This window comes from Borostomias antarcticus (genome assembly GCF_949987555.1).
Source record: "Borostomias antarcticus genome assembly, chromosome: 1".
Taxonomy (NCBI): domain Eukaryota; kingdom Metazoa; phylum Chordata; class Actinopteri; order Stomiiformes; family Stomiidae; genus Borostomias; species Borostomias antarcticus.
The window spans coordinates 42,777,819-42,801,343 of record NC_140234.1 but is presented as its reverse complement, the minus strand read 5'-3'; the positions used below and the strand labels follow the sequence as shown (position 1 = coordinate 42,801,343).

The 23,525-nt window shown below is 45.6% G+C and overlaps 1 protein-coding gene across 1 annotated transcript; it reads right to left on the bottom strand.

The window, feature by feature from the left end:
• Positions 1-881: 881 nt before the first annotated feature.
• Positions 882-4,866, bottom strand: LOC311313038 (dehydrogenase/reductase SDR family member 13-like). Its single transcript, XM_084443062.1, has 5 exons — positions 4,692-4,866; positions 3,998-4,116; positions 3,021-3,144; positions 1,822-2,148; positions 882-1,494 (listed from the first exon to the last, which is right to left on the bottom strand). The coding sequence occupies exons 1-5, from the start codon at positions 4,816-4,818 to the stop codon at positions 1,235-1,237; spliced, it is 957 nt and encodes a 318-aa protein (XP_084299188.1). The 5' UTR covers positions 4,819-4,866; the 3' UTR covers positions 882-1,234.
• Between the last annotated feature and the right edge of the window lie 18,659 nt (positions 4,867-23,525).

Here is a 23,525-nt window from a genome sequence, read left to right as displayed (position 1 = left end):
TCTGAAAGGAAAACCTTCCAGCGCTGGCTGTCCCATCAGAGTAATTACCTGTGTGAGGCTCCTAACACACTCTGCTGACCCTGCTTTCAAGTGTAACAGTGTTAATAATCAGTGTTTGTAATGAACAGAATCCGTAGGTCCAGCATGGGTTAAGGTCTTCTACAACCTGGCTCCAAGCAGCAACAGCAAGGGACAACATTTTGAGTTTGCATGGTCTCTCTTGGAGCAATGGGGCGTTACTGCCCCCCAGTGTCCATAGCAAATATGACAGGTATGAAAACGCTCAACATATTTATTCATCATATTGATGAGGGATTTTGTGGCGATTTTAACACTAAGATCATTTTGATGAGCTGAACTGGAACGTGTAATGCCGGTCCACAGATGATTATGGAAGATTTCTTTCTTCAGCTTTTGTCAGCCAAATGCCCCAGGTTAGTCTCATGCGACTGAAAAAGAGCAGTGTTTCACGTATCACACTGAAAATGTATGTGCCTGCATTTTCTGCTGACTCATCACAAGCAGCTTTCCTGCAGCACGTCTCAGTGAAAGTTCCAGATTACTGAAATGTGAACAGTGCCTGAGCAGATATTGATCTTTGTGTGCCTTGACAACACAATACCTTCTTACACTGTACCTCGAGCACGTCTTCACAGTAACATACGGAATAAAACATCTAATACCACGACAAATTAAAAATAATAAATATCTTAACAGTTTTAGTGCTGCAAAAGTTACCATACACCATCATAGCAATATTAAGCATTTCTTTTTAATTAATAGAAATGCTTGTAATATAGGACCACAGACAATGCAAATTCTATATGTACTTTGTGTAGAAAAAAAAAAAACATTTCACATTGAAAGTCTTGGAACTGAAGGTAGAGACAACAGGAAGAAGCCGTAGGAAAGCTTAACATTTGGACGACAGTTAAATTTCCCACAGTCCGGGGGCGCCCTGGTAGCTCAATGGGCTGGGGCGCTTACCATGTAAAGGCTAGTCCTTTCAGCAGCGCTGTGGGTTCGAATGCGGCCCACACCCTTTGCTGCATGTCTTCCCCCCTCTCTCTCTCCCACCTTTCCTGTCTGTCACCTACACTGTCCTATCATAATAAAGCAGAAATGCCTTAAAAATATATTTTTCTTTTTTTCTCCCGTAGTCCCCGACAATTTCACTCCAATCCTCTTATAGTAGTAGTGTTACAGTGTTCTGTCACTTCCTGATCAGAGTCTATCAGGATAGGCAGGTTAACCTCTCACTCACTTCCCACAGCTTCCTGGCCAATGCGTCGTCCCGCCCCTTGGCGCCTACTTCCTGTAGGGCACAGGAAGAAAAGTAGCGTCCACTGAGGGGCTCCAGGCCCTCCTGGAGGGCACAGTGCAGGGTGGTCTGGGCCCCGCCCTCCGGGTCCATTAACAAGAGCTTGGCGAGGGGCAGCACCAGGACCCTCAGCCACACGCTCATGTTACCAAGTAGTTCAGTGTAAATGACTCCTGTAGGAGAGAATAAGAGACTCTTCTTAATAGAAAAATAGACTAATCTGTATGCTACTGATGCTGATTCATTAATACTTAGCAAATGTAAATAATGGCACTTATAATGATTAAACAAAGCAATGCACAGCAGTGGACACATATATTTAGTTTTGTCATCCCTGTAGGGGATGTAAAGCGCTGTGATGCAGACACATCATCGCACGCACTGACAAACAAACAAACAAACAAACTCAAAAGATCTGAAGAAGCCGTACGGTACGATCCCTCCCCCCACCCCTCCCCCCGCCCCGGCGCCCATCCGTCCAGGCCCTGAGCGCCGCCCACCTGGGTGGAGGCTGTAGCAGGTGACGCTGGCGCCCTCCAGGCGGTTGGCCAGCTCCCTGGTGAAGAGGACGTTGCACAGCTTGCTGTGGCAGTAGGCCCGGAGGCTGTGCCAGCACGAGCGCCCGGGCACCAGGTCCTTGTGGGCGCCGAGGACGGAGAAGTCCAGGTGGCCCAGGCGGTGCAGGAGAGCGGACACATTGACCACGCGGCTGGGGCTGCACCGCTTCAGGCGCTCCAGCAGCAGGAGGGTCAACAGGAAGTGACCTAGGTGGTTGACGCCGAAGGCCACGCCAAAGCCGTCCTCAGTGCGGCCGGAGCCGATGACCCCTGACCCAAGGGCGAAAGAGTGACTCGTCAGGTTCCTCTGCTGACATGTGAACTGAACGCAGCAACGCACTTAAAGTACAGGTTGGTGCCTTCCTAGGAATCCCAAGTGTTTGGAAATTATTTACACCGACTGACAAACCGTATAGTTAAGCCCGCTGTATATTTGCTTTACATGTACAGTATGCGTACAAAAGATGGCTGCCACACGTCTCCTGCACTAAAGTACAGGCTAGTGCCTTTCCAGTGCTAGGAAAATACTTTACACCGACTGGAGAACCAAAGAAATAGGAGCCAAACAGATTGTCAACAGGAGTAGAGTGCTCTAGATACTGATGGTTGCTGCCCATCTTTCGCCGCAGGCTGAAAACTCACCTCTTCAAGAAGTACGACCACGATCCTCCCTCTTAAGCACTTATTGTATTTTAGATTGCTCTTCTTGCACTTTGCCTTCAGCGCTAGATTATGCTCTCAGTCACTTGTTTTAGAAAAAAGATGCGTGAGTTCTGGCAAGTAGTAGTACATTGGCTTTTACTACTGTACGTTAAATGCAAATATTGTAAGTCACTTTCGATAAAAGCGTCAGATAAATGACTGTAATGTGATTTAATGATAATTTAATGTATTTCCCCAACTTCACTTAAATTATTTTGTCTTTTTTTTGTCATTTGTTTACTGTCACTCTGTTAACATAGGTTTGATGCAAAATGTGCGTTTGATATATTTTTATATGTTTTTATGTGGCTTCTTCAAATGCACTTGGGATTTAATAAGCAGGTTTTAAATGAATATGACCGTTGGACTGAGCCACATAAGGTGAAACTATATGATAAACTGTGTGATAGTGAGAGGTGTTTGTTGCAGCAGACACACACCTGCGTTGTTGATGAGCAGGTCGAGTCTGGGCTCACTCTTCAGGAAGGTCTCAGCAAAGGAGCGCACAGACTTCAGACTTCCCAGATCCAGCTGCATGAACACCACCTCGCTGCTCCCACTCTCCTGCAGAAGAGACGGGAATTTCAAACTTAAAACAACCACTCAGAACATTGTGAACATGTGGCACTGCAGCTCTGTGCGCAGCACTGTTGCCGCACAGCAAGAAGGTCCTGGGTTCAATTCCCGCTTGAGACGCTGTTAGCACTGGGGGGGTGAGTTCTCCTGCAGAACAGTTGGCTGTCCGTCCCTGATGAAGACGGACAGGAAACCGTGGTGGGTTCCCAGGCCGGCTCATGGACGTGCCTACTGTCTCCGGGCGCGGCTCATGGACGAGCCTACTGTCTGCTCCCGGACGCCCTTGGAGGGAATGATGAGCAGATGGGTTAAGCGCAGAGAACCATTTCATCGCTGATGCATGTGTGTGTTCCCAGTGTCGCTCATTCCACTACACACGTGTTGAGTCAAGTGCACCTGTGCATGTGTGACAAATAAATAATTTTTCTTCTTCTCACACACTGTAGGTTAAGGCTACAAATGAATGCAAGGCAGTTAGGACAGAATCCCTAGCCCACTGCAAATGCAAGCCCAAGATGGAAAGGTTCATTCATGTGATGAAGGGTAGGTGAACATTTTGACTTTCAATGTTGATCAAAAATGTGTAGGCGTATGTAGGCCAAGACATTCATATTCATTTTATATACTGCACCATTGTATACTGTATATAAATGGTACTTCCTGTGTAAATTGTAAATTTGTAAATTGAGTATTGGAGTCTATCTGTTATTGAGCATAATCTTGGGAATCTGCAGCAACATTTCACTGTGACTGTACTGTACGTTACATGTGACAAATAAAGAATTCTTGAAACTCTTGATTCTTCTGAATGGCGATAAAATAAAATATTTCTTCTTCTTACCCTCCTGATGTCATAGGCTGCAGCCTCGGCCCTCTCCTTACTGCGGCAGGCCAGGATCACCCTCGCCCCTCTTTTGGCCAAAGCCAGAGCAGTAGCTTTGCCGATGCCCGTGTTACTCCCTGGGAATTTCGTAATAGGTGATCCATAAAGTAAGCATAGCCTTCTGTTATTTCAGGTTAGGGTGTGTAACCACGCACTTGAAATAGGCTACAGTTGTTGTTGTCATCACCACCACCACCACCATTGATAAGAGTTGTTTTCTGTCTCAAGTGCCCTAACCATTCTCGGCACAAGAACATAATATGCCTTAGTTGGTTATGTTCAGGTGTCTGGATCAAGTGTAGCCTACTGTAGCCTAGCCTACATCCATAAGAAGCACACCCACTTACGTAGCCTATTTGGTCATAGTTGAAGAGAACTCTAGCCATTGCACTGAAACTATAGGTAGCCTACAGACCACCGACTAAAGGTGGGACAAATTGAATACCTAACCATGTTGTCTGATCACGGAAAGTTGAATGCCAAAGCGTTTCTCTGTGACCCGGATCCGTATGCTACTTTACTGAATAAATGTTGAATTTGATCTACAATTCAGTTCCGGCAATCGACTTTTCTCTGGCCATTGACTCTTCCATATCTTACCAGAATCATCATCAACCATCATCATCATCATCATCATCATCATGCCTCAAACCTGTCACAATCGCCGTCTTCCCCTTCAGCGTTACAGAGCTCGTGCATCTTGATCCTTTAAACAGGTTGTAATAAACTATCAAATAAAGCACCGTTCCTAGAGCCAGAACAGGTAGTAAAACCGACATAATTAGGCTAGGTAATTACAGACTAGACAGTGACTTTTTATATTGCAGAGCCGCACAGCAAAGCATTCCCAACTGCTCTCCGACTCTTCATAATTTCACGCACTCCTCTTGTGCTTCCGGGTTTATTTTCTTCTTTTTCCAGAAATATGTATTTTCTCCGCTAGATGTCGCCGTCGTCATTTTTTTCAGACAGTGTAAAAGTGTGATCGTATGTACAAAATAGACCCCCCCCCTCCCTTCATCATTCTCGTTGTTACCTTGCCATCTCAGAGCGGTAAACAGACGTTACATTACATTGCAGTAATTCAGCTGACGCTTTCATCCAAAGCGACATACAACAGACCGTACATTTAGGTAGTCAGCTACTAGCCTACTCACCAGAACTCACAAGTCCATTCCCTTTCTAAAGAAGTGTGAGAGCATAATCTAGCGCTGATGGCAAACAGCCGGTAGGCGTGTTCATTGTGATCTTCTTTTGAGATTTGTATTACTGATTGAAAGTGTTGCAATAATATATATGGCCTAGTGTTAGCTTATATATGTTATATGAATTGCAAATGTCACAATAAAAGAATAGCCTACCTACACTCAGTTGCGAACCTATCCAGAGAGTGCTGGAGGTCGCAGGCAGATGATGCCATCAGGACCACATCATATGCAAATAGCAGCGACGCGATCCCCAGCTCACCGAACTGCAAACCCACCTCCGCACGACTACACCTCGATATCCTGTCCATGAAAATCACAAACAGGATTGGTGACAAAGCGCAGCCCTGGCGGAGGCCAACCCCCACCGGAAAGGAAGACGACTTACTGCCGAGGACACGGACACAGCTCTCGCTCTGGGTGTACAGCAAGCCCCCAGGAATCGAAATCTAAAGTGAAGGCCTATTGAACCGCGCCATCTTGGCTAGATTTGTAGTCACTTGGCTATTTCCGGTTACTTTTGACTTGCGCAGTTGAGCTTCTCTGGCCGACGCGAGTCCACGCACGTTCCCGGCTCTCCCCGCTTTGATTTAGCAATGAAAACCGGCTTGCATATTAACCTGTTTTTGTCAAATATATCAATTGGAGAAATTATTTTTTGATCCTGGCATCTTAGTTTTAACAGGTTAAATATAATTGAACATGTTTTGTTTGCTAGTAGATGGTATTCATTCCGTTCGCGATAACGTTATTGCAGCCAGGCTAAATTCCTCCAGGGAGCCAGTGACAGGCGAGTTGAAGAGCTTCACTCCCCGCCAGCAGGAGCTCTGGCCGCGGCTACCGCATCTCGGAAAACCCGCTGAGTTCATGGCTGCTATTTCACACTCGCCCTTGATCAATCCCAATACCGATCCATGGTAATAATGAATCAATCGTTCAGATCAGATCGGAAGTGCTGCATGCATGTTACAACATCATTGTTAGCTTTATTAACATAACCATAGCCTACATTTATCCTAACAATGATGTTGTAACATGCATGCAGCACTTCCGATCTGATCTGAACGATTGATTCATTGTTACCATGGATCGGTATTGGGATTGATCAAGGGCGAATGTGAAATAGCAGCCACGAACTCAGCGGGTTATCCGAGATGCGGTAGCCGCGGCCAATGCTCCTGCTGGCGGGGAGTGAAGCTCTTCAACTCGCCTGTCACTGGCTCCCTGGAGGAATTTAGCCTGGCTGCAATAACGTTATCGCGAACGGAATGAATACCATCTACTAGCAAACAAAACATGTTCAATTATATTTAACCTGTTAAAACTAAGATGCCAGGATCAAAAAATAATTTCTCCAATTGATATATTTGACAAAAACAGGTTAATATGCAAGCCGGTTTTCATTGCTAAATCAAAGCGGGGAGAGCAGAGAGAGCCGGGAACGCGCGTCTACATTTCAGATAAATGTGAACTTTTTCGTGGACGCGCGTCGGCCAGAGAAGCTCAACTGCGCAAGTCAAAAGTAACCGGAAGGCCAGAAAAGCACAACTGCGCAAGTCAAAAGTAACCGGAAATAGTCAAATGACTACAAATTTTGCCAAGATGGCGCGGTTCAATAGGGCTTCATTGTTGATAGCGGCCAGTGAATGGAGTGGCTGTATCCAGTTTATATAATACATCCATGGTGTACAGGGATTGGATGGCGCTAAGTAGGGACCCCCTCACCCCATACTCCCGAATAACCCTCCACAAGACCTCTCGAGGGACCCGGTCGTAAGCCTTCTCCAAGTCCACAAAACACATGTAGACAGGTTGGGCAAACTCCCGAGCCCCCTCCAAGATCCAGATTTAATAAATAATATATTTGTGTTCCCGAAAACTTGCTTTATGAATAATTCTGACGGCTCTCTTCTGTAGATTTATGTTGCTCTGATATTACCCCACACTTCCACACAGTAGCTGATGTATTACCTCACACTTCCACACAGTAGCTGATGCATTACCCCACACTTCCACAGAGTAGCTGATGCATTACCCCACACTTCCACACAGTAGCTGATGTATTACCTCACACTTCCACACAGTAGCTGATGTATTACCCCAAACTTCCACACAGTAGCTGATGTATTACCCCAGACTTCCACACAGTAGCTGATGCATTACCCCACACTTCCACACAGTAGCTGATGTATTACCTCACACTTCCACACAGTAGCTGATGTATTACCCCACACTTCCACACAGTAGCTGATGTATTACCCCACACTTCCACACAGTAGCTGGATTTATGTTGCTCTGATATGTATTACCCCACACTTCCACACAGGGCAATAGGCGTGAACAGTACAGTGTTCGCATTGCATTGTAATTCAACATATATTTAACTTTGTTTAACGCAAAAATACTCTGACATCTTTTTGACATCATGTGATAGGCTATATGCGATTTCCATGTCAGACCATCATCTAATATTTCTCCCAAAAATCGTAGTTCAGTTACTCTTTCAATATTGCTTCCATCTATTGCCAGTAACACATTTTCATCAATTTTTCTCTTACCAAAAATCATAAGAATTTTTTTAGGTTTATTTTCATCAAACCACCGTTTAAGTTTGACCATTTCTTGATCAATTGTATTTGCTAAAGCTTTTAAATCATGTCCAGAACTATAAAAAATGGTGTCATCTGCAAAAAGTACAAATCGCAATATCTTCGATACATCACAAATATCATTAATATATAAAATGAAAAGTTTAGGTCCCAAGACTGAACCTTGTGGAATTCCACATTCAATCCTCATATGCTCTTATGTGTTACCAGCAAACTGAACATACTGTTGTTGTGTTATCTAAATAGCTGCTTAACCAGTCTAAGACCATTCCTCTCACACCATATGTATGTAACTTTGATAATAAAATAGAATGAACTATGGTGTCAAATGCTTTTTCTTTTTTTTTAATCAATAAACACCCCTACTGTCTGAAGCTGTTGCTATGTCTTCTATGATATTCATTAGCCCTGAAGCTGTAGAACGATTGGACCTAAACCCATACGCTCTCACTCAACAGTGTATTCCTTTCAATGAACATATCCAGTTTTTGTACAAATAGTTTCTCAAGCACTTTGGAAAAGTGTGACAGCAGTGACACTGGTCTATAGTTAGTAAGGCTATGTTTATCTCCTGTTTTGAAAAGTGGAATAACCTTTGCTACCTTCATTCTGTCTGGAAAGGTTCCTGTGTCTAAAGAAAGATAAAATCATCATCATCATCATCATCATCATCATCAACATAGTCATCATTATCATCAACATAGTCATCATTATCATCAACAAACAGGTTGTCAACATCTTCCTCTTCTAGTCCATCTGAAAAGTCCTCTTCATCATCGTCTTCATCATCCCTGTCCTCTTCATCATCCCTGTCCTCTTCATCGTCATCTTTTTCTGTAAAATCTTCTTCCTTAACCCTTCCTGAGAACATATGAGAGCATAGTTATCTAATCACCAGAAAACCACACAATCATACAACTGACACACAATCATACCGTGACCATAACATGACCATAACTGACCGGCCTCTGTCTGGCCAGGAAATGGAATGTCCCCAAGCACGCTCTTGGAGAATGCTTCTTGTTTGAGCCTAGCGTTCTCTTTACTGAGCTCATCTTTATCACGCTTGAGTTTAGAAATCTCTTCTTCCAGGTTAGACTTTATCTTCGCGATGTTCTTCAGCTTAGAGTTCTTCTTCTCCAACTTCTTGATTTTCTTTTGCATCTTCTCAAGGTCACTCAAACCTGTCTTCCACTTTTTCGGGGCCCTCTGTGGTGACACCACAGTGTCATTCTTAAACAGAGAATGACACATCAGTTTGGGTGATTTAAATAATGAACTAAGTAGTTCAAATAACAGAGATAATGCCGAACTAAATAACCTGCCTTGAAATGTTTGAAATGTGTCTGTCTACTCGAACAATGGGGTTTACTTTGTGGAATGCATGCGTGGGTGTTTACCTTTCTGCTGGTCCACGGTGCAACAGCCCTGTCTGTGTGAACTCCGCCCCTCCCATCCGCGGTGACCTCAGAGAGAACGTGCCTCTGCAGAGCTGGGATGGTGTAGTGCTGCGTGACATGGTTCCCACAGTAGGAGGCGCTGCAGGTCAGACAGGTCTTCACTGCGTTCACCCTCTGCTCCAGGCAGAAGTCACAGAGCACATCTATGGGGCCTGCACAAGCCTGCAGAGACACTGCAGAGACATTGGAGCGGGGGGGGGGGGCATTTACTTATGGTATTCACTGTATTAGGTGCAGTAGTGATTGATACTGTATTGCTTGCTGACCACAAATAGGGAAGTTAATCACACCACCACTAGCATTAAGGCTAGCCAAAACCAATAAATCTAAGAAATAGCGCCAACCCCACAACAGATGAGCCAGTCACTATTCTGATTGGGGACTCTATTACCAGGCAGGTAAGGATGGTAGACACTGAAAATCATGGCTGACACATCTGTCAGGAAGCAAACAGAGCTGATACCAGTTATCCTCTCTACATGTCCAAGTGATATGAGAATCATCATCCACACTGGATCTTATGACATTAGGCACAGGAAAACTGGCTCTGAGATCCTGAAGGTGGCCTCTCCCTGCTATTGGAGAAACTGAGTGACTGTCAATCGCAAAATAGACTGTATTCATCTCAGGCCTCATTCCAACTTTTGGGAAAGGAAGCAAATCTTTCAGCAGACTCTTCGACCTGAATAGCCTACTTTTATTCTTATTTATTTAGTCATTATTTAAACTTGAAAGACCATTGAGGCGAACCTAATTTACAATGACGTTGAGCATCAGACAAGCAAATTAAGATACACAAATACAAAATAGGTGAACAAGTTATATAAAAGTGAGACAAAAGAAGGGGGTAAGCAGCTGAATAAAAGCAGGTGCAAACAGAGGAAAGATAATTTGAGAGCAGATTGTTTAAATGTCCAAGGGAGATCAACATCAAGAAACTCTGAAGGGAGGTCCAGGCAGAGGGGGCATAAACGGAGAAGGCTGACTCAGTTCGCTTGTAATGACATTGACCTGCATGAATTTACATCGTTTCCTATCTCTATCTTCTTTTATTTGTTGATTGTGATTCTGCTTGACACTGCGATTGATACCAATTATATAATTATTAACAACTTTGTCATGGGCTTTTGTTCTACATCCCTGATCATGGCAAGAACACGTGATTTTCATAGAACCTGACATAGAATGATTTTCCTGGGAGCAAAGAGCAATATCAGTACAGTAACAATGTGAGTAGAGGTTATCTTGATTCTCACTACTTCACCCTGTAGGTGAACTACAGTACTGTGTCTGAGGACCATGCAGCAAGTCACAGGCCCAATGTTTGTCAATGTGTGCACGTGTACTTGTATCAGGACCGACCTCCTCACCTTTCCCTGAATGACATTCTCCTTTGGGGTTCATTTGAAAATACGTCGTCTTGCCACTCCTCTTTGGCGGTGAATCAGGGAAAGGACTGCCTTCTCTCTTCCTCTTCAGTGACATGCTCTTCTGTTGACTTGGAGGTTCGCTGACGGTATGTCAGTGTGAGATAACTGCAAACAACACAGCCTGTAGACAACACACCAGAATGTCTCACAACTTTGAGTGACATTGATTAATGTTTTTCCTCTAAAACAGTTAATAACGGTGACCCCCCATAGTTATACTACATAACACACCCATGCCCCCCCAAGGTTATTTATGTATTATTCATATCCATATATAGCATGTACACAATCCATCCACTAACTACCCTTACCCTTAATTGATACTGTATAGAAATTGTATATTTCTATTTGTATACTTCTTGCATGCATGTCTGGGTATGAGAGCGCGCGGATGGACGGGTAACACCAACGCACTGCATTTCTCGAAAAGATAATTCATAAAAAAAAATGTATGTCCGTCCACCACTAACATTAGTCTCTCGTCAACTAAAGTCAAAAAAGTTTAGTCACAGTTTTTATTTTCAAAGATCCATTTCGGGACGTCAACGTCACGTCTTTGTCATGGGGAAAAAGGTCGTTAACGCATATTTTGAGAAGCGTCCAAACCCTATTGCACATTTTTCGTCAATATTTTCGTTAACGAAATTAACACTGCATCATGACATAGCCTACATACAAGTCCACCTCACCTTTTATCTTATCACAGGTCCTCTTTAGGGCTGATCTGAATCAGTTTCAAACAACCTATTCCTCCTATAAGGACTGTATTTTCAGTTTCATTTCCAAGTAAAGGGCGGGGACATCAGACAGTTGTGCACAGCCTGTGAGAGTTTCATGCTGGGAGGACGTAGCGAGACCCTCTGGTATAGAAGAGGATATGTAATATTTGCTATATAGTCTTTGGTATAGATCCGTCTGTCAAGTCAGTGAGTGAATAGATTGATTGTGAGTGATAGAATGATTGGCAGAATATGTTGGGGTGTAAGAATTGATTTACACCAAACAGAAGCTCAACCATAGAATGCAGTTTGTGAATAGTAATAATGGCAGAGACCCACTGTGCCACTTCCAGTACAAAACTCCCTCCCTTCTTCACACAACAAGACCTCTCTGCTGCGTCAGGAAGATCCAGGAGGCTACACAGACAGTAATGTTTGTGGGATGATTATGTAATATTCCGCCCCCTGGTGGGGTGATCAGAAACGTGTATACAGCCACATACTGTTGTACACATGCTGTATCGTTAGAAAACAATCATAGAGCATAGAGCGTTTTGATGTGATATTAACAACAACAATATAGTAGTAATAACAAAACTAATGATAAATATAGCTGCAAGCAGCAATAACAGGGCCAAGCGCAACAAACGCATCAAAGCCAACTAGCGAAACACGCCATAGCCATATTTGAGCTATGTATGTGAGTGTCTGTGTCGCCTGACCAGGTGAATCAGGTCATGCAACAGCATCAACAGCATCATCATCATCATACAACTGCAATCATATTCAATACATCTGATGGCGTCAAGTGAGAGTCAGGTCCTTTTTAGCATCTCATTACATTAATTCTATTTTGGTACATATATTTTAGGACCTATTTCTCTGCATGTCTACATGCCACATGATCATTCTCCAGGCCTTCCATCTGCCTGGAAGATCCACCTTTACCATCAAGTCTCAGTGTGGAGATTTCTTGATAATTCAGCTATCTATGAACAACACTCACAACTCTTGTTTCTCTCTACACCTCACAGTTTCCAGAAGAATGCCCCCCCCCCTACACTTGGTGTTAGTAGGCTATATAGTCTATGGGCTACTACACTCTCCCAGGATGAAGTGTTTAGGCTAAAGGCTACAACCCTCTCCCTGGTTGAAGTGTGTAAGCTATAGACTGCAAAAGGTACACTTTCCAGTTTGTCACACATGCCACATAAAATACACACCACTGCACTTGTTACTCTTTGGACAACTAACCTTCCCATCAAACCTGTCATAACATTCCCTAGTTTATTCTCATTTGCACCCTTCTCCAACTATCACCTCTTTACCTATGTCACATGTTACAATAAATGCCTCTCACACACTGACTCCCACAAAAGCCAGTTAATTTACAATGGCTCTACACAATATCCCGAGTCTTAAGACGATTTACCGAGCTGTACCGTTGGTGTAATTCCCGCCACCACCCCTGAGTGGACCAACTACCTCCAGTCCAGGGACCTGAGCTGTGTGCATGACCCTGCCCCCACTCGCTGAAACCTGAACCATCTCAGATTGAGCGTATTCTGTAAATTTAGGGACAGAATCCACATAGCCTCTCGGGTTTTGATAATAGTTCACTCTTAGACTGGAAGGGCATGGTATACATGTGTTCTGTCATATGAGTGTCTCCCATTGTCTAGTATTTAATTCCCTTTGATCATAGAAAAATCTAAAACTATGGAATTGGTTAAAGACATGGACCTGTGTCGATTCACATACAAAATATTACACGCGGTTTTCAATTGTTTATTGAAACAGTCACAAAGCCATGATAAAATAAACCCACCCATGATCTATTGTCAAGTCTGGACCCAACTGTTCTAATTTTAGGCCCATCTCTAAATTGACCTTTTTTTTATCCAAAGTACTGGAAAAGATTGTTTCCATTCAGTTGCACTCTTTTTTTTTTGCGATGAATGATGTGTATGAGAAGTTCCAGTCTGGCTTTAGAATTGCTCATAGCCTGTTACAGTAGGCTACAAGCCTTTGGTTTTATAATTCCCTCATGACAACTAGCAGATCCTATAACCTAATATATCAATACAATTTTCCAGATGGGCATACGACAATTTTGGAAGAGGAAGAGAGGAGAATGAAGAGACCAATCAGGTAGGCTAAGTAATTGAAGAGGAAGAGAGAGGAGAATGATGAGACCAGTCAGGTAGGCCTATGCTATAGGCTAGGTTATTGCCAGCTAGCCATGATTCACATCAGGGGGCAACAAGGCAAGCTACCTGTAGGCTAACAGTTTTGCCCGCTTCACAGGGACCAGTAAACTCTGTTCGGGCAAGAAGAATGCCTCATGCAGGTATCTGATCGGACAAGTAAAAAAAATGAATATGATAAATTGGCCTTGTGTTGCTAACGTTACGTAACGTTATCTGAAAATACAGTTTGAGCCGAAGCGAGCGTTGTCAAGGAGACATAAACCACAAGCGCGAGTAGGTTCTTCAACTTTCGTGCGAGTCAGGCGCAGCGCTGCCAGATGGATTGTGCGACCGTCTTTTTGGCTTGCTGAACTAACACTAGCTTGCGTTAATGTTCCTCCAGCCACCTAAAATGTGCCAATCAAAATAACAGAAAAAGCAACAAATTATTTAGGCATGTTTAAAGACTAGCTTACCTTTTTATTTATTTATTTATCTACAGCTGCTGTTATAATGGTAACCTACAATACATTTGATTAAAATATGTCTATAAACCATATGATTTATTAAGTGCTAGTGTGGGTTTACTGTTTTATTCCGTCCAGTTACATGTAATTACATTTTAAGCTCTAGGACTTTACCAGCCTTACGAGAGATAAGTTAGGCCATCTTTATAGACCTACTCTTCAGTTAATTGTTTTTTTTAGGCAGAGGCAGGGATTGTGGTAGGAGAGGACAGGATTGTGGCACAGGCACAGAGTGGAGGCACGGGTGAGAGAGAAGAGGAGAGAGAGATTGTTGAGAGGAGCGCAAGAGAGGAGAGAGGAGAAGGAAGGGGACAGGAGAGAAGAACAAGGGAGGAAGAAGGGTGGTCTCCGATCTCCCGTTTTTTCCGTTTCAAAATCAGACTCTTTTTTTTCACACACCACCACACCAAGAGATCAGTTCCACAGGAAACACTGTTTCTCCCAGATGATCTAACATCTACCATTTAAAATATACACAGTGAATCTGTGGGATCATTGACGTCACATAGTGGGATGCCCTGCACAAGATGGCTGCCACGTCGGATGTGAGTCCATTGGAATTCTACAGCACAATGGCCAGTCTAGTTCTTTATAATGTCTATGGTATCAAGTGGGTGCATTCGTTGTATCAACACCGCCCTATATTAGATAAATGGTTGTGATTGGCCTGACGATCAATATCGGGTCGGCTGGGACTCAGTTTGAATGGTTGGATGACCAGACGGCTCTATAGAGTGAAATAGAATGTGACCTCACGTGATCAGGCTGATGAAGCCAGGCTATATCTACCCCTCAGCTTCAAGAAGATAAGCAGTTGTTATTCACACATATCTTCTCAGCTGGGTTAGTAATTAAACCCAAACACAATCATCAGAATATATTATTTTCAGTAAACGGAAACATAAAATGAACACAAACCATGACCATACATTTTGTGTGTGTCACTGTTGACATACCAGTTTCCCTTAGGGAATTAATAAAGCGTGATTTATCTCATAATATATGCAGGATTACTATGGTGGGGTACCGTACATACATTCCAAGGGCCGAATTACAGAGGAACAGGGTGCTGTGTGCTACAATGATGCACTTTCACACCACATACTCTAGGGGCGCTGTTGACTGAACAAACAGCAATGTTTGATTGGTGACTTCCTGCCCAAACCACCCCCAGTATCTTTGCACACAGTGGTTTTAATCTTCATTTGGATTCAGGATGTATTAATTTGTCTCAGGATGTATTCATTTGTTTTTGAAAGATGTTATATTAGGTGATACAGATGTCAGTGTGTTGAGTGACTATAATTGCTTTTTCTAGTCGCTGTAAGATCATATGTCTTGTTTGCATGTCTGCACAAAGCCATCCATCCATCTTTTTGCTAAAGGGGTATCTGGAGCCGTGTGCGCTGAAAGGATGCTCTCTACCGTGTCCTCTGTCAAGTGAAGGGATGTCTGGAGTGTCATTTGTCTACTAATGGCTTTGAGTGCCCTATTGTGTGCTGACGAGATGTTCGCCCCTCTCCACCTCCTCCCCGCTAAAGAAAACGGTGTGATACGACAGGAGCTTAAGCCCTGCAGGCGGTCTAGATTCCTACGAGGTCTGACTCCTCTCCGGGTCCCTCTCTGCACATATCTTCATATTCTCTGCCTTTCTCTGCCTCTCCTCCTCTCTGTCTTCATCCTATTACATAGACATGTTTGTGTTTGTGTGTGTGTGTGTTTGTGTGTGTGTGTGTGTGTGTGTGTGTGTGTGTGTGTGTGTGTGTGTGTGTGTGTGAGAGAGAGAGAGAGAGAGAGAGAGAGAGTGAGAGGGAGAGTGCAATTTGTGTTTGTGGGGAGGGGGGGCTTGCTGGGTGTGTAGGAGGAGCAGGTGATGTCATATCATGGGGTGGGAGATTACTTTCCTTGAATTGCTTGAGGCTCTTGATGCGTGTCATCTCACACACACACACACACACACACACACACACACACACACACACACACGTTCTCTGAGGCAGGTATGAGGGAAGGATGGAGGAGGAGAGAGGACAGGATAGGATGAGTCAGTGGTGGAGCAGCAGGCGAGAAAAACACAGAGGGAGGTGGGAAAATGGAGGAGGAGTGAAACAGGAAACTGAGGTATTATTATGACAAAAATGACGGGAAAACATGTTTAGCAGGTCTAATGGTGTGTGGTCTGTTATTACAAACATGGCTAGCAGGTCCACTGGTGTGTGGTCTGTTATTTCAAACATGGATAGCAGGTCTACTGGTGTGTGGTCTGTTATTACAAACATGTCTAGCAGGTCTACTGGTGTGTGGTCTATTATTTCAAACATGGATAGCAGGTCTACTGGTGTTGGTCTGTTATGGATAGCAGGTCTACTGGTGTGTGGTCTGTTATTTCAAACATGGATAGCAGGTCTACTGGTGTGGGGTCTGTTATTTCAAACATGGATAGCAGGTCTACTGGTGATTGGTCTGTTGTTTCTGAGAGGATTCATGCCCCGTAGTCTTTGGAATAGATGCTGATCTACAGCACCAGGGATAGCAGAACACAGTGCTCACAAATTCTCTGTTGTTTCTCAGTGGGATGAGAGGATATGGAGGGACTGGTGTGACAGGGTTTGAGGGAGTCTATTATTGGATGCTGATCATACAGGGCTGCATGGTGTCTTAATAGACCTATTTGAACATAGCTTCTCCCTGTTCAATTTGTGTGTGTGTCACTAAGATCAGCACATACTCTGGTGGATGTTGAAGTGCTTAGATTGCTAGCCAACCCTTTGACTGTACAGTACTCAGCTGCTGTTTTTTCTTTTAGAATTTTGTGAATTATGTATATAGTTTAATAAAAGTGCCAACATGTACGTTGAGGTGTTATCTTACCCTAGGCCTACTAAATAGTAAATCCTAAAGATGATCTTCAGTGCTGTCCCTGACCAGGACCTGGACGGAGCACTTGGACTTGGTCCCCGGGCACCATTGACAAGGCTGCCCACTGCTCCTGGCTGCCCCTGGAGGAGAACGGCTTGGATGGGATAAATACACAGGACAAATTCCACCAACGACCACTGAAGATGTGTGTGTGTCTCCTGTGTGTGCTGTGTTGCCCCTCATTCACGTGTTTGTGTGTGTCATATGTGGCCAAAGACCCTCGAGGTCCAGAAATGATCAAAGTGTTGAGTAGTATACTATACATCTACTCTTGCATGTGCCAGGGTTTTTGAGAGAAAAAATGGAAACATTCAGCCCATACACTGACTTCATACTTAGGATGACCACGTTTTCAAACCGGGACCGGGAAAGTGTGCCGCACGTTCATGCACGCACGTGTATGGGGAGGAGATGGAGAGAGAGGAGATGGGATGAGATGAGATGGGGAGGGATGGAGGGGGAGAGATAGGAGCAGAGATAGAAGTGGAGGTGGAGAGGGATGGTGAAGTGAAGGTTAGGTAGAGGCTTTGTTTTTCTGAACATGGATGAGGGGAAAGGAGGCTGGAGACTGAACCTGGATTGGGGAAGGAAGAGCAGGATGGAGAGAGCAATGATCAGACAGGTTATATGACAGTCCAAATCAATTATAAAAACATCACTCTTTTACCCCCCCCCCCCACACACACACACACACACACACACACACATACACACACACAACACCGCTCCGCCCCCCTCGCAATCCCCCTTTTTTGTTATGGTATCAAAATTGGTATTGAGAAGTGTGTAATTGAATTGGCATGGTGACATTTCTAGTCCACTCACGTATCCGAGGCCCATGGACAGCTCTGGAGAGCATAGGGCGGGAGGAGAGGGGCGGAGCATCGTTTGGATGGAGGCAGAGAAGGACCCACACTGAGTTCTAGGGTCTTTCACTGTAAAGATTGTGACCTCGTGACAGCCCCTCTCCGTGACAACCACTGCTGCATCAGCAGCTGAGTACTGTACAGTCAAAGGGTTGGCTAGCAATCTAAACACTTCAACATCCACCAGAGTATGTGCTGATCTTAGTGACACACACACAAATTGAACAGGGAGAAGCTATTGACAAGGCTGCCCACTGCTCCTGGCTGCCCCTGGAGGAGAACGGCTTGGATGGGATAAATACACAGGACAAATTCCACCAACGACCACTGAAGATGTGTGTGTGTCTCCTGTGTGTGCTGTGTTGCCCCTCATTCACGTGTTTGTGTGTGTCATATGTGGCCAAAGACCAGAAATGATCAAAGTGTTGAGTAGTATACTATACATCTACTCTTGCATGTGCCAGGGTTTTTGAGAGAAAAAATGGAAACATTCAGCCCATACACTGACTTCATACTTAGGATGACCACGTTTTCAAACCGGGACCGGGAAAGTGTGCCGCACGTTCATGCACATGTCCTTATAATATACAAGAAAAAACATAAAACATGATTAAATAGAAAAATTTAATAATATTGACCACCTACTCTATAAAATCACAATTCCCTCTGCTCCATCACTTCACTACACTACACTACTACACACGTTTCGTATGAAGTTACAAAAATCATTCTGTGATAAAAAATAAAATAAAAAATAAAAAAAATGATTTGCTGTGCAACATATAAACTTATCAGTTGTCAAAACAAAATGTCTCCCTGCTCATTCAGGCAACATTTTAGCAGTTTGGGACACTAATGACCTAAATCTGTCCACAAACATTTTTGCTAAGAGCTTTATGGAGAGAAGTTGTTGTTGCTGCCCTCAGTCAAAAGTAATATCAAAATCATGAAAAATAGAAAAATAATAAGTGGATCCACCCCGTGATTCGGATCCGCTCCTAAGTTGATTGGGTTCTTCCTTGGCCAATGCTACACCTCTTCACCAAGTTTCATGAAAATTGGTCTGGTAGTTTTTACTGCTTGCTATTAGAATCACTCACAGAAAGAATAACCAAAAATATTGCTCTCCGCCTGTAATTAGTCATTTTGAAAACTAGTTAGCATATTTGCTAATCATGATTAGTATTCATGTTAACTTATTTTAAAACATGCTTTGTGGAAAACATGCTTTGTGGAAAATGTCTGATTACGAGTAAAATACTTAAGGTCTGTAGAAAAGTCTAGTCTTTAGATTTATCCACAGAAATTCAAACCAAATGTACATTCCATTCCAAATGTAATTCAAAAACCTAGACCCTGCGAATGCCACATCGCTTGTCAGTGGGCATTCACCCTGAATTCTGCTGTTCTCATTCATAACCGTTATTTATGCTCGTAAAGCGTAAATGAGGTTTCCCTCATTTACAGTGTTGACAAGTTCACACAAATACACACATTTCTCTTTGTCACCTACTGTGGTTGTTGAGTTGCTGCAATCGGCATAATAATAACTTTGTCCTCTTTGCAGAAGCATGATGTAATTTTGTGACGTGATGCAATTCCACTCATCAATTCCACCGAATGTGAAATAAATGATCAGATGCATTTTTAAAATATGTGGTATGGAATCGTAATGTAAATATATGTTAGTGACATGTGTTTGTGATCAGCCTAATGCCGTCTGCTGCTGCCATGCTACATGGAGGGAGAGAGGGAGATCATGAGAGAGCGTCTCTGCTGGGGGGAGGGTTGAGCGGGGGTGTGATAGAGAGAGGGAGGGAGTAAGGGAGAGCAGTAGTGAACGAGGAGTAGCCTGGAGAGGACGATCTGCAGGGAGGAGGACAGGAAGGTCTCTGTCGTCGTCTCCGCTGTAGTTGACCGCTCTGAATCAGGGGTTACTGATCCACCGCTGCTCTGAGCCCGTGGGGCTGTGGGATTGCGCCGGAGCGGCGGACGACCTTGTAGCCTGCCGAGCGTCAAACCGCCGCTAGAGCAGAGGGACGCTTCCGTCAACAACCGCACCGCCCCCTGCCTGCCAGGCTCTGATGCATGCCTGCTGTGCTCAGCTGTGGACGGGGTTGCGTCGCTGTTCGAGAGTGCTCGGTGTGTGTGGATAAACGTTTGTGTGTGTATGTGTGTGTGTGTGTGCCGGTAGCTGGTCGGTGACACACAGGCAACCGCATCAGCAGCAGAAGGCGGGGCCCAGCAGCCGGCGAGGAGGAGGAGAGAAGGATGCTCTCAGGTTGCCGTGGCAGCAGCGCCGCAGCCAGTGTTCTCTAGTGCCGAGGTGGGGACGCGTGTGCGCGGCAGGGTGGCGGCGTGTGTGTGTGAGCGCTGCTGTGCTCTGAGAGGGAGGAGGGAGGGAGGGGGAGCTGCCACGTCCAGCCCTGCAGCTCGCTGACCAGGCAGTGGAGGCTCTGTCTGTGGCCAGCCCCTCCCGCCGCTGCAGCCGCCGCCGCCACCACCGCCGTCGGAGAGGTCGGTCGGTCGGTGGCCCCATTTGCCAAGAAACGCGGGACTCGCGGCGACACAAAGATGACCAACGTCGTCTTCCGAGCACCCCGGTGTGATTTCCAGCAGCGGCAGATCCGGGCTCACTCTTCCTCCTCAGACCAGCTGTGTGCGGCCGGGCGCTCTCTGACGGCTACATGCTGCTGATCCGCGGGGCTGCTCCTGCTCACCCTCAAAAGCCCCCCGCTCTCCCGTGGACCCCCCTGTGAGACGGACGGGACCAGAACCCCTGGTCCTGCTGCAGCCCCGGCCCCGGGCCAGAACCAGAACCACCCAGCGTACGTAAGTACCGCCGACGGAGTGGGCCGTTTGTTTGGTGTTCTGGACTCTAGTCGTCTGTCTCTGCATGTGGGCATGCTGTGCTGCTTTAACCCCCCGCACGCACACACACACACCCACACACACACACACACACACACACACACACACACACACACACACACACACACACACACTCCCTGTATGGCAGACTATGTCTTATGTCCACTCCACTGCTCATCATGTCAGTAGTGTACCCAGTGTTCCTACTCTGCTGTCCATATTATGACATCATCCATTCCACTGCCTTGGCTGTTAGTTCCTCTGACATAGAGTCCACTCTGTATTCTGTCGTCTTCAATTACAGTACATTCTGCCGACCGCATTGTTAGCTGTATTCAGAGCACCGGTCCAGCATGCAGCACAGATAAGAGGATCTCATGCTCCTCTCCGAGAAGCGGAGCAGAAATGTGTCTCACACAATGAATCAGGAACTCCCTCTATGCATTATGTCACCGTCCGCCGTAAGATGCTGTTGCCTAGATACGGCTCTGCTCGCTGCATGTTCCATTTTTAGAATGCAGCTGTGGGTCCTTCAGGAGAGAGGGAGGGGGCAGGGGGCTCCTCAGGGGAGAGGGAGGGGGCTCCTCAGGGGAGCAGGGGGGTGGGGGTCCTTCAGGAGAGAGGGAGCAGGGGCTGGGGGTCCTTCAGGGGAGAGGGAGCAGGGGCTGGGGGTCCTTTAGGGGAGAGGGAGCAGGGGCTGGGGGTCCTTCAGGGGAGAGGGAGCAGGGGCTGGGGGTCCTTTAGAGGAGAGGGAGCAGGGGCTGGGGGAGAGGGAGAGAGGGAGGAGGGGAGAAAAATGAGCGTAAGAAAAAAAATTGGGCCAAAGATGAGAGGGGGGAAGCGTGGATCGTAGAATAGGGATTAGAGGGAGGAGAGGATGTGAGAAGCAGGGAATGAACAAGAATAAAATGAGAGCATGAGAGTAGCATGCAAGTACACACGCACACACACACACACACACACACACACACACTAACTGACCCTCCCCCCTCTCCTCATGTTCTAACAAACCTTCAGTGGTCGCTGGTGGAATTTGTCCTCTGCATTTATCCCATCCAAGCCGTCCTCCTCCAGGGGCAGCCAGGAGCAGTGGGCAGCCTCGTCAATGGCACCCGGGGACGAAGTCCAAGTGCTCAGTCCAAGTCCTGGTCAGGGACAGGACTGAAGAGCATCTGTTCTTCTGCATGTTTTTCGTATTTGGTTCTTTGTGGGGGAAACTCTTGTGAACATGGGTAGAATATACGAACTCCACACAGAAAGGTCCAGGACCTTCTTGCTGTCATGTGACAGTGATAAGTACTGCGCCACCATGCCGGACGTGAGCAATTTTGGTGTTCAGTGTCAGTGACACTTCCGCACACTGCCAGGAGCTGGGATCGAACCGGGGACCCAGCCAGCCGCTCTACCTACAATACTATACTATACTACAATGATGTATATCACCCCTTTGTGTCAAAGAAGCAGTAGGAGCGCGTTTAAGACTAGGGTAAAACCTCTTGGTGGGTACAGCACTATACACACCGAAATTGATACAGTCCATAATACAGTGGGTTAGCCCATTGATGTCCTCTCCATGAAGGTCACAGAGCACTTAGCAGTCTGTCTCAAAGCAGTGCTTCAGGACCTCGTCTGACTCCGGTGACCATCTCCTCTCTCTTCTGATGGTTATTGGTTACCGTCGTACCACAGGCTTGTAGAGAGGCCTGAGGTGGACTAGGCTGTAGAGAGGCCTGAGGTGGACTAGGTTGTAGAGAGGCCTGAGGTGGACTAGGTGCTAGAGAGGCCTGAGGTGGACTAGGTTGTAGAGAGGCCTGAGGTGGACTAGGCTGTAGAGAGGCCTGAGGTGGACTAGGTTGTAGAGAGGCCTGAGGTGGACTAGGTTGTAGAGGGGCCTGAGGTGGACTAGGATGTAGAGAGGCCTGAGGTGGACTAGGTTGTAGAGAGGCCTTAGGTGGACTACGCTGTAGAGAGGCCTGAGGTGGACAAGGTTGTGGAGGGGCCTGAGGTGGACTAGGCTGTAGAGAGGCCTGAGGTGGACTAGGTTGTAGAGAGGCCTGAGTTGGACTAGGTTGTAGAGGGGCCTGAGGTGGACTAGGTTGTTGCCAGATCTTCCAAGGGATAGAAGTGCTGTGGCACTGTAAGCCTCCTTGACATCCACATGCAGCCAAGTACAAAGTTGTATTTTCTCTGGTGGGGCATTTCACAAATTGACTGAAGGTGGTCATGGTGGATGAGAGAGAGGCATGCTTGAAGCTGCCAGATATTGCCACCAAAGCTCTGGGCTGCTTTGTCTTGCTATGACTGAGTGGATGACCTCACATGCAGATCCCGCACTGGCAGGGGGGGATGTGTACAACCATAGTAATGCTGTGTGAGAACACCATTAGATAGTACAGGTGCAGGCTAACAGCCATCAGTTCAATGTCTGGACTATAGATTGGTTCCTTTACAATAACATGATCAGGTTTGCACCACTTGTTGTTCATAAACATGGCCTACCTCCCTCTCTTCTGCTTACCGCTAGCCGGGTTTCTTCTACTTACCGCTAGCCTGGTTTCTTCTACTAACCGCTAGCCAGGTTTCTTCTGCTAACCACTAGCCTGGTTTCTTCTACTAACCTCTAGCCTGGTTTCTTCTACTAACCGCTAGCCTGGTTTCTTCTACTGCCCGCTAGCCTGATTTCTTCTGCTA